At 42.0% G+C, this 12,289-nt stretch overlaps 1 protein-coding gene across 1 annotated transcript; it reads right to left on the bottom strand.

The window, feature by feature from the left end:
- Positions 1 to 10,351: 10,351 nt before the first annotated feature.
- Positions 10,352 to 10,765, bottom strand: LOC138901176 (uncharacterized). The gene has a single exon (XM_070188921.1). It carries the CDS (start codon positions 10,763 to 10,765, stop codon positions 10,352 to 10,354), a length of 414 nt encoding a protein of 137 aa, XP_070045022.1.
- Positions 10,766 to 12,289: the final 1,524 nt, after the last annotated feature.

The raw sequence follows: 12,289 nt of genomic DNA, 5'->3' as shown, positions 1-12,289 counted from the left end.
AAGCCACTTTTCATAATCCACTGCAAAAGCTCAATACTTAACCATACTACTGGCTCTAAATCCTTAGGCACCGCACTTAAATTTTGAACCTACTAAGACCATTGTTGAGATTCACCCACTCTGACTTGGTCCCGAATATAATCGAACTCCAAGGCTCCACTAACACATGAACGCCCTCTCAAAGAAGCACCTGGCTGAATCATTTTCCTTATACACCACTTCCATACGAATCCTAGACTCTGAGTCTTCCCCAAACCTGAACACAAATCGATAAGGCCAAATATAACACACATTCCTCAAATCCTTTGCTCAAATTACTGTTGATGTTCTCTTCCCTTAGTCATAGCGACCCATCAATACACTGATAACCAGAAACCGCACTAGTTGACAATTACACAATCCAATCATAGACGATGGGGCTCTCCTACTTAGCCTGAAGCTACCATTGCATAACCCGGGAACCCACCAAGATTAAATTACTCGAAATCCTTCTATTAACCTTTAATGAACACTCTGATCCACTAGCCACATTTACATATTCAATCTCTTACCGGGTAGCCAGTAGAATTCTTTGCAAAAGCTTCATCAACACCACGCGACCGCTAATCCTGCTCACAGAAGATAACCCACCTGTGGAAATTCCATGCCGACATCCTCCAACAACACTGCACCGAGTACAATTACCACGAAGCCAATAAACCATCCTGAGCCTGTGCTCGTTCACCAACTGTACAAGTCCGTTCACTCCTCATGGACATCAATTAAAGGTCCGACAATACATTCTAATCCAAAGTCATGTTGTATCCTTCTTCATATCAAGCAGCTCCCTCCTGTCACACCCAATCTTCCTCAATATAGCAGCTAATATTCCAAATTAAGCCCGTAGACCTAGTCACTGTCCACCATTAATCCTAAATCACTCTAAACTTTCCTCAAGGCGTGTAGCTATCCTATCACAGAACCCACATGCTACTATGGCACTCTCCCACTTTGGTCAAACTCACTTCTTTAAGTAACTACCCGACTCCTGTTTCTCACACTTGGCCTTCTATGAGTTTATCCACCGCAAGGCACCTCCCACTTGTCCTTCCTCATCCTTCGCTGCCAGTTGTTGCCTTAAATGATCTACCTCTGTAGCACTTGAAATGATAGATCGCTACCAACTTTAAACCCTTCCGGAAATCATCTTTCTCAAGCCATCAATACCAGGAATGCCGATTTGATCCTGAACCACTGCACACTACGACCTCTGACAGCCGCTTTCCCGACACCATTTATAATACTCTGCCCCAAGGCGAATTGAAGGGAACCATAACAAAGGCGAAATTAATACATTATAACCAATCAAGGACGATGATGCCACATCACAGGCGAAGATGCCACCACGCTCGAAATACCAAGTCCCGCTACTCCATCAACCCAAGTTTGAACATTCTTAGTTCGATTGCCTTTCCTCCGTCGGAAGTAAAATACCAAATCTCTGAATCATGCACTGAGTAAATCTCTTTCCAAGTCATTCACTGCTTCGACGCATAGACAAGAATCCTTCCATTACATAAACACGGTGCGATAGCAATGCACGAATCATCATAACAATCAATGCCAAGCCTCAAAACCTTAGGTAATACTGATACTAAGATAGAACGGCCTTCCGCAAGGCGACAACAAGAGCCTCAATCAAATACGCATGGAGAAACACCCTGCACCACATATGTAGTACCATTAAAATTTCTTGATTCCCAATTTATAACAAGAGTTTCATGTCACATAAGGCTGAATAGGAAGGGGATGAAGGCATAAGCCTTAAAAGAATCAAATCGCACTATGAGGAATCAAGAAGGGAAGTGCTCCTAACAGCCCTGTAGCCTCTCGAAGATAAGTACAGACGTCTCTGTACCGATCCGCAAGACTCGACTAGACTCGCTCATGACTCGTGAGACCTAAGTGAACTTAGTGCTCTGATACCATGTTGTCACAACCCAAAATCCGTTTAAAGGTTGTGATTGAGCCGGACACCATTGTTAAGCAAGCCAACACTAAATAGTTAATTAAATTCTCATTTTAATATTTTTGAAACTGTAAATTTACTTCAATTTAACTAGTAAAAGATGAATTTACAGAGTAGATAGGAACGTTTTCAAATTTCAATACTGAATATCCCATAATTATCCTAGAAACCGGCATCACAAGTGCATGAGCATCAACTAGGAAGATAAAATAAAATACAACACCTGTCTAGATTACAAATTAGACAGAAAAATACATAAGTAACTCTGAAGGGGACTCTGCTGGCTGCGGATCGTAGATGGAAATGCAGCTCACCTAAGTCTCCGCATTGACCACACCTCTGCGCCCGCAAGGCTGCTAGACATATATGCACTTGCACAAATATATGCAGCAAGTATAGTATGAGTACGTAAATCAACGTGTACCCCGTAAGTATTCAGTCTAACCTCGAAAAGGTAGTGACGAGAGGTCGACTCCGACACTTACTAGTGGTCCAATAATAATATACCGATAATATAATAAATTATGGATTTTATGAGGCAACGGTAAACTCAATAACATGAGGCAGGTAAATAATTCTCTTGTTAATAGGGGATTTTCAAATTTATTTTCATCTTTTAACAATTTATATCTCCGGCCAATGAGGCCATATCAATTATCAATAATTCCAAAACAATCAATTAAGTCATGCGGAAATCATGCCGAGGTTGTACGGCCTGATCCAACATAATATTAAACTGTGCACTGCCGGAGGGTCGAACGACGCGAACCATAGATGCATCTATTTAATCTACCGAGGCGTTCTGCTCGTTCCACAAAAGATAAACACATTTAGACAACCAAATCAAGGATTTATTTAGGTTCGGTGTTTAAAGAAATATCAATTCTCATTAACGGTCAAGTGACCCGTCCAAAACCCAAGTAGGTGAAGTCTAACCCTTTTGAAATTCCTTTATCAAGTTCCAATCTGTTTTAAACGGTTAAATTAACAAGTAGGATGCAAGCATCGCAAGTATAACGTGATTTGGGTCCTAGACTATCCGGACATAAGCATAATAGTAGCTATGCATGGACTCTTGTCACCTTGTACATACGTAGCCCCCATAAATAGAAGCACATATTGAATTATTTCACCTATGGGGTAAATTCCCTCTTACAAGGTTAGAAAAGAGAGTTACCTCGCTCTGAAGTTCCATAACCGGTTCCAACGCCACTCTAGCACCTCAAATTAATGCCCAACTCTCCAAACTAGTCAGATAATGTCTAAACCAATGAAAATATACTCTAATACTCATAACAATTCAATTTACAACAATTTCCAACTTTGCTCGAAAAGTCAATAAAATCACCCTCCGGCCCATGTGCCCGGATTCCGAAATTTTTCGAAGATAATCATTACCCATAACCTTATGAACTAAAATATATGATTTATTTCCAATTCCATGCCCAAATTCATGGTCAAAATTCAAAATACCAAATTCTAAGTTTTCTACCAAGACCCCACAATTTCTACTAATTTTCATGTTTAAATTCTTATACAAACCATGTATTTAACTTATAATAAATGGGGGATCACTTACCTTGAGTTGCTTGCTGAAAATCTCCACTTGAAGCTCTTCAAAATCGCCCAAAATAAATGAAAATGGGAGAAAAATAGGCCAAGTCCCGTTTTAAAGAAACCCCACTGCCCAGCGACATTTTGGCACCTGCGGCTCTTAGGCCGCTTCTGCGCGTCCGCTTTTGAGGAACTCCATCCTCCCCTACGGCCCTTGCCGCTTCTGCGGCTACTGACATCACACCTGCGCCATCGCAGGTATGCAAACCCTTCCGCTTCTGCGGTTCTCAGCAGCCTTGCCTCCTTCCGCTTCTACGAGCCATCTCCCGCACCTGCGGGCTCACACCTGCGGTCCTCTTCACGCAGGTGCGGTTACACCATATGCCCAGCTGATTCAGCCCTTCCTCAAATTCAAATTCGATCCGTTAACCACCCGGAATCAACCCAAGGCCCCCGGGACCCCATCCAATCACACCAACCAGTCCAAAAATATAACACGGACCTGCTCAAGGCCTCAAATCACATCCAACATCATCAAAATCATGAATCGCACCCCAATTCAAGCTTAATGAACTTTAGAACTTCAAACTTCTATATTCGATGCCGAAACCTATCAAATCACGTCCATTTGACCTCAAATTTTGTACACAAGTCACATTCGGCATTACGGACCTACTCCAACTTCCGGAATCAGAATCCGACCCCGATATCAAAAAGTCCACTCCCGGTCAAATTTCTCAAAAATCATCCAAATTCCAACTTTCGCCAAATGACCTTAAAATGACTTGCGCACCTCCAAATCCACATCCATACATGCTCTTAATACCATAATCACCATACAGAGCTATTCCCAGGCTCGGAATCCCAAACGGACATTGATAACATTGAAATGCACTTCAACTCAATTTAAATAAAATTCTTCCAAAATGCCAACTTCCATAATAGGCACCGAAACGCTCCCGGGTCATCCAAAGCCCGATCCGAACATACACCCAAGTCCAAGATCATCATACGAACCTGTTGGAACCTTCAAATCCCGATTCCGAGGTTGTTTACTCAAAAGTCAAAGTTTGGTCAACTGTTTCAACTTAAAGTTTTCAAATTTAGAATTTTCTTTCCAAACCGACTCTGAACTTCCCAAAATTTAATTCCGACCACACGTACAAGTCATAACACCTGAAGCGAAGCCACTCAAGGCCTCGAACCGCCGAATGACACGCCATGGCTCAAAACGACCAGTCGGGTCGTTACAAGTCTAGATTGATTGAAGAAAACAAAATTTAAAGAAAAGTGAAATATTATTTTTCTATATATTTTGTAGTTTTTTTTATTATAGTCTCACATTATTTACCACGTAATTGTTTACCCATAAAATATTACAGTTGAATTTATTATGTGGTTTATAGACAAGCGAACTGATTTGATTCAAAAATTATAAATAGATAAGATTAAAAGTAAGACTTAGCGATTAAAGTTGAAGAAGATGCCAAGCCTTCTTCGAGAGCAGTGTCTCTGAGGAAAAAAATAATAGCAATGTGAAAGAACAAATAAAATTTATTAATTGAGTGTGAAAATGAAATACAGCATAAGTTTTGCCAAAGATTTCGTGTATTATAATGGCTACTGAGTCTGCTATTTATAATTATACCCAGGGAAGAAAGATCCTAGGATCAAGCTCTATTTAAATGATAATAAAGAAGTCATTGATGAATATGTAACGGCAGGTCATGAATGCAAATATTCTCTGCAACGGTTTCCCATTTAATGTTAGAGAATATTCTTCATTGAATGTTGTCCGATGAAAAATATGAGACATGCTCCCATTGGCCATGTTCCCTTCGGTATTTATCCACTGTCAACTGTAGTTATTATTCCCGATACTGGTTTTTACTTGACTCTCCTTTTACCTATCTGCGGTTCCATGTGTCACGCTATCATTCGATTATTCATTATAAATCGCTTTTACACTATACAGATAGTCCCTCTGCTTTTCGGTGGCATATCTTTGGGTCACCGGAAAGTTAGTGAAGATCCCTTTCTTGGCGGAAAATCTTCTGAACAGTCTCTGATGCTTGAAAAGACGCACGTTTTCTCGCATTTAATACCCCGAACACGTGTTGCCCCACGATTCAGCAATATTTTTGCCGGTTCTCGAAGTAATCATGATCACGATTTTTTATGTCTATATATTTACTTATACTCATTATTTTACCTCTTTCACTTCCAAAATTTTTATAAGTCTATTTTTTTCTCTGCATTCAACTTCCTTCTGCTTAGAAAACCTTTGTCTTCTTTAACCTTTTCTAAAAAGTTCTACTGCCTTTTTGCTATCATGGCTTCCCCTACTGCATCTTTTACAAGCTCTGCTCTTCTCTTCGGTGGAGGCCCCAAGAGAAACAAACACAAGGAGGCTGAGGTTGATTTCGAGCCAACTACTTTAAACACCATTATACCGAAACATTTGAGTACAGTCAATGACTTCCAAGAGAAGTTTCCATCCGCGTCTCCACGGACTTGGGCTGTTAGCAGGTACCTTTCGTCTATTCGCCCTTCCAGTATTACTGATGTGAAGGAGGAATGCAACTGTCCAAACCTTGATATCCTTGCTTCGGATACGATAGAGGGGGTTACCTTCACCAAGAAAGGTTTTATATATGTCTATACGTATCCTTTAACTTTGGGTTCGTTCTCCTTGGGGATGGGTGAAGGGCTTGATCCCGTGATTTTGGAGTTCTTCCATCGGTACCAGGTATACTTGGCCTAGACCAGTGGGTTCAAAATATTTTGGATATTACAACACCAGAAACCCGTCAGTGGAAAAACTGGCCCCCAAATATCGGTGGAAAGCCAAGAACCATGGTAAACCGAGTCTTTATTCATTTTGTCTATGTATGAACATAAGTAACTTTTCTAACTCTATTTTTTGCTTGATTCAGGACTCTCGCAGGGCTCTGTCACCTACCCCGAGGTTGATATTCTGGCTGACCCCATGAAGACTGCGAGGGTGATACAAAGTGCCCTTGCTCGAAGCAGTGCACGCGAACCTACTTCCGGTGAAGGTGCTTCCTCTCGGGGTCCCCAGCCAGAGAACAAGAAACCAAAAAGGCGACGTTCTTCCTCGGCAGGGGATAAAAAAAAGAAAATAAAGACCACAACAACCAAGTTGACCATAGTGGTTGTTGTGGAAGATGGAGAAGCCAGTGATGAAGTGGCTCCCCTCCAAAGAAGAATAATAACTTCATCAGCTCAACCGGATGCTCAGCCTGGAGCGCTTCAAAAACTGACCACAGAAGAGGTCCAAGCACTTTGGGGTGAGATGGATCTGGTAGATAATGCCAATTCCCACTGTCCTGTCCCCGTTATTGTTTCTAGTCCCAGGAGTTTGGACCTCGGGCCTCATCTGCCTTTGGAAAATAAGCAACCAATAATTAGCGTTTCTCCTGCTGCAGTTGCTTCTCAACCTTTAACGCCAATAACTTCAAGCCCCTCTACACCAGCTGCACCTTTACCACCAGCACCCATTGTATCTCCTCCATCGGAAACAACCGCTTGAGAGAGGAATGTTTCTCCTCCCCGGTCCCTGGACCATAGGAATTTGGGGCACAATTATTTACCCCCTTCCCCAGATCTCCAAGGGAGGAGGAGTGATACAATTTTGGTTTCAAAGGAGTGCCATTTGTTATCCAAGCCGGTGAAGCTTGCCAACAACTTGAAGCCGCTGGCTTCAGAGAAAGATAAGAAGAAAATATGCTCCCTTTCAAGGGAGTGTTTGCTGAATAATGCCATGCATAATGCGGCAGCGGTACTATACTTGCTTTTTTATTACTTATTTTTAATTTATCTGTTGTAACGGGATTTCTGACCTTAATATTCTTCTTTACAAGCCAACTCTCTTGCTTCTGACGGGCTACAGAAATTGATCCTCGATAAGCGAGTGAGACCAATTATTGGCCGAGAGGGACCAGCGCCTCCCGGTGTTGGAGGCAAAAGCTGCTGAGGTGGAAGAGCTTGAGGCCCGATTGCAGCAAAATGAACAAAAACTGATGGCCCGCAGCCAAGAAGCCACTTCTTTACACGAACAACTCCAAGAGGCTAAGGCTAAGTGGGACACGCTTCAAGATAGTGTACTTTCTGCTGCCGAGCGCGAGTCTGCCTCCAATGAACAAGTGAATAACTTGAAGGCAGCCTTGAGCTCCAAAACCAAGGAGGCCAATGCTGTCGAGGAGAAGAGGTCCAGGATGGAGTAAGGATTCAAAAAGATCATGGAGCAAAACCGGCTTCACCTATCTACAATTCGTGATCTTGATTCTAGCCTCGGTGCTTTGAGATTCGAGAGGGACGACCTTCAAGCCGAAGTTGAAAAGCTTTAGGCAAAGCTCTAGGTCCAAGGGGATTCCCTCATATTTGAGTAAACCTATTCAATTTATCATATGAGGAGTAATACCTTGGAGGAGGCCAAAATAGGCATTGCTAACATAGATGATTGCATTGCCTAGGCCCGAGAACTGGAGTTGTCCGCTCGAGAGTGCCTCCCTGCTGCTGCGGTTGATTATTCGAGCACCGATTCTGAGTATTCAGGAACTGAGGATGAAATTGAAGAGAATGATGGTGAAGATCCAGGCTCTGAACCAACAGTTGATCCGCCTTCTTCTACCGGGGGGGACGTAGATGCCTCTCTCTTCCCAGGCTCCGGCGACGATAATCCTTAGATTTTTTTCTTTTGTTGTTTTCCCCCTTCCTTTATTTTGTACTCTTGTAATTATGCCAAATGTTTCATCGAGTTTGGCACTTTTGATAAATAAAGGAGAATTTTTCTTAAGTGTTGTGTAAGATATATTTTCTTTGCATTGAATTAGTTAAAGCTTGAGGCATATTTTCATCTGAAAGCTTCTGATTCTGGGCATACATTCTTCCGGAATCAACCCTTTACTATAAGGGTTTCATAAGAGAGGGCCCTTTTATTTTAAGGTACTCTTGAAGAGGACGTCTCTTGTTCATTTTGGCATAATCATTTGAAGTTTTTTGTTAACTTTCAAATGATAAAATCAACTCATCGTTTGGACAAGAAACAAGATAAAAATAAAAGGACTTCATTTTCTTCCTTCTATCTTTAAAAGTACATAAGCATTCGCTTGCTAAAAATAAAAGGACTTCATTTTATTCCTTCTATCTTATTTTTACGGGGCTGGTCATGCGGTTTTCGGTCCCGATGAGACATTATTGTTCCCGATTCTTGCAGTCCCCAGTTTTTGTGAATTATTGTTGCCGTATCACATACTATCCCCCCCCTCCCTCCGTTTTCGAATGTGAAGTATACGTATTGGAACACTGGAAGTCTTTCTTTGTTCGTTGAAACACTTGTGAATCCCATAGTGATTTATGATTTCAATGCATTGTCATTTAAAGGTCTTAACTTTGACGATGACGCTCCTCTCATAGTATGCTTTCCGTTGCTACCTCATTAAAAACATTGCCAGAAAAACTTGATTGGGACAAAACCTTGTCGAAGGAAAAAAGAGTGCAACACATACATTCAGTATTCATAGGATCCATCAGCGGTAATACCTTTTGAGGTGAGTCATGTTTCAATTGTTGGGCAATTTGACTCCTTCTTGATTTTCCAGTTCGTACGATCCTTTTCCGGTGACAGCTGAAACCCGGTAGGGACCCTCCCATGTTGGACCAAACTTCCCAGTGTTGGTTTCCCGAGTGCTCTGAGTCACCTTCCTCAAAAACAGGTCTCTTACTTTGAAGTAACGGAGATTGGCCCTCCGATTATAGTATCTCTCCATCCTTTGCTTCTAAGCCATTATCCTCACATATGCCAAGTCCCTGCGTTCATCGAGCAAATCGAGCTTCACCAGTAATGCCTCATTATTTTCTTCTTCGTTTGCTCGGGAAAACCGTAAGGTTGGTTCCCCTACCTCTACCGGGATCAGAACTTCCGTGCCATATATAAGAGAGAAGGGTGTCTCTCATGTGCTTGACTTTGCCATTGTCCGATATGCCCATAGCACGCCCGGTAACCCTTTGGGCCACTTGCTTTTAGCAGCTTCTAACCTCTTTTTGAGGTTTTGGATAATCACCTTATTGGTTGACTCCACATCTATTAGTGCTCGGATGGTACAGTGAAGATGTAATCCTCTTGATTCTCAAATCTTCCAGTTATTTTGTGACTTTTGAACCTATAAATTGTGGTCCGTTATCGTAAGCAATCTCCTTTGATATTCCGAACCAACAAATTATGTGGTCTTATAGGAAGTCGACCACTTCGCACTTACCGATCGTTTGCTAAGGACCTGCTTCAACCCATTTAGTGATGTAATCAGTTAAAATTAAAAGGAATCTTACCTTCTCGGGACCCAGTGGCAGTAAACCGACTATATCCATCCCCTATTTCATGAATGGTCACAGGGACAGTACTAAATACAAGAGTTCTACCGGTTAGTGTATCGGCTGAGCACAACGCTGGCATTTGTCGCATCTATAAATGGACGTCTTTGCGTCTTGTTCCATCCGGGGCCAATAGTATCTTACCCTAACCAGCTTTAATACCAATGATTCTACATCGGAATGATTACCGCGAATTCCTTCATGGACTTCTCTCATCACATAGTCCGCCTCCGAGGCTCCCAGACATCGAACCAATGGACCATGGTACGATATTATTTACAATTGCCCATCCTTGAGGCAGTGATGAGCCGCTTTGGTACGTAGTACCTGGGATGCCTTCGGGTCTTTGGGCAATTTGCCATGCCAAAGATATTCGACAAACTCGTTCCTCTAGTCCTAGACTAAGTTAGTTGTATTGACTTCACAATAACTATCCACATCCAATATCGAATGTAGAAGTTGAACGTCAGTACCAGAGTCAGATCCCATCATCTCCGTAGATGACTCTAAATTAGCCAATGCATCTGTTTCCACGTTCTCTTCCCTTGGAATATATGTGATCAACCACTCCCTGAATCGTGCAAGCAATGCCTGAACTTTATTCACGTACTGCTGCATGCGTTCCTCCTTTGTGTCGAAAATTTCGTACGCTTGGTTTACCACCAGCTGGGACTCACATTTGATCTCTATGACTTCGGAGCCAAGTCCCTGAGCCAGTTCAAGTCCTGCAACCAAAGCCTCATACTCGGCTTCATTGTTAGTTGACAGAATAGTCTTAATGGCTTGCCTCAGAGTTTCCCTCGAGGGCATGATTAGAACCACTCCGATCCTGGACACTTTTACTTTGGAAGCTCCATACGTAAATAAGGTACAAATTCCTAATGTCGTTTCTGACACCCGCACTGACCTCTTTAGCAACTAGGGGCCTTAACCTGGTACTGAAATCGGCCAAAACTTGTGACTTGATCACAGTCCTAGGCTTGTATTCAATATCAAACACACTAATTTCCACTGCCCATTTAGCCAACCAACCTGACAACTAAGGCTTTTGAAGAACATTCTGCAAAGGGAAGATTGTCAAACCGGGTATTGGGTGGCACTGAAAATAAGGCCTAACATTTTGAGAGAGGACTAAGAGAACTAAGGCCAGATTTTTGAGGTGCGAATAGCGAGTCTCCGCTACTGACAATATTTTGCTAATATAATAGATAGAAAATTGCGTACATTCATCCTCTCGGACCAAAACAGCACTTACCGCTACTTCCGAGACCGCTAGATATATCAGCAATTATTCGCCTTCCCCGGTTTAATAGTAATAAGGGGCTTGATAGGTAGCGTTTTAAGTCTTTTAATGCCCGTTGGCATTCCAGAGTCCATTCGAAATTATTCTTCTTCTTCAGAAGTGAGAAGAAATGATGGCATTTTTGCGAGGATCGAGAGATGAACCTGCTTAAAGCAGTCAATCTTCCGGTTAGCCTCTATACTTCTTATATGCTCGTTAGCTGGTCTGGTATGTATTTGATAGCTTTAAGTTTATCGGGATTTACCTCGATCCCTCTCTGTGAGACCAAGAACCCCAAAAACTTACCGGACCCAACCCCGAACGCATATTTTTCTGGGTTGAGCTTCATGTTGTGTTTCCTCAAGATATCGAAGGTCTCTTGGAGGTGTTTCTAATGATCATCTATATAAAAAGACTTGACTAACATGTCATCTATATATACTTCCATTGTTTTACCTATTTGCTTCTCGAACATCTTGTTCACGAGCCTCTGATAAGTGGCTCTAGCATTTTTAAGCCTGAATGGCATCACATATAACAATATGTGCCGAAGTTCGTTATGAATGAAGTTGTTTCCTGATCCTCTAGGTTTATATTGATTTGATTGTACCCGGAGTAGGGATCAAGAAAACTCATTAACTCGTGCCCGGCCGTAGCATCAATCATTTGATCAGTGCTTGGAAATGGGAGCGAGTCTTTAGGACACGCCTTATTTAAGACCTTGTAATCTACGCACATTCTAAACTTGTTATTCTTCTTTGGAAATACAACTACATTAGCTAACCATTCTAGATATTTTACTTCCCGGATTGAATCGATGTCGAGTAGTCGGGTTACCTCTTCTTTAACAAACTTGTTTCTGACCTCGGCTATTGGGTGTTTCTTTTGCCTTACGGTGGAAAATTCGGGTTCAAGCTTAGCTTTTGCATGGCCACCTCTAATGGGATACCTACCATATCCGAGTGTGACCATGCAAAACAATCAATGTTAGCTTTAAGGAAATTAATAAATCCTAACCTGAGTTCGGGATTGAGCCTTGTTCCCAAGTGAAA

Source organism: Nicotiana tomentosiformis, chromosome 11 (assembly GCF_000390325.3).
Source record: "Nicotiana tomentosiformis chromosome 11, ASM39032v3, whole genome shotgun sequence".
In the NCBI taxonomy this organism is placed as follows: domain Eukaryota; kingdom Viridiplantae; phylum Streptophyta; class Magnoliopsida; order Solanales; family Solanaceae; genus Nicotiana; species Nicotiana tomentosiformis.
The sequence above is the reverse complement of the archived record's forward strand: the minus strand, read 5'-3'. Positions and strand labels throughout refer to the sequence as shown.

Bases quoted from the DNA above. Each gene is read 5' to 3' on its own strand.
- LOC138901176 (XM_070188921.1), bottom strand. From the start codon at position 10,765: ATGCCCTCGAGGGAAACTCTGAGGCAAGCCATTAAGACTATTCTGTCA.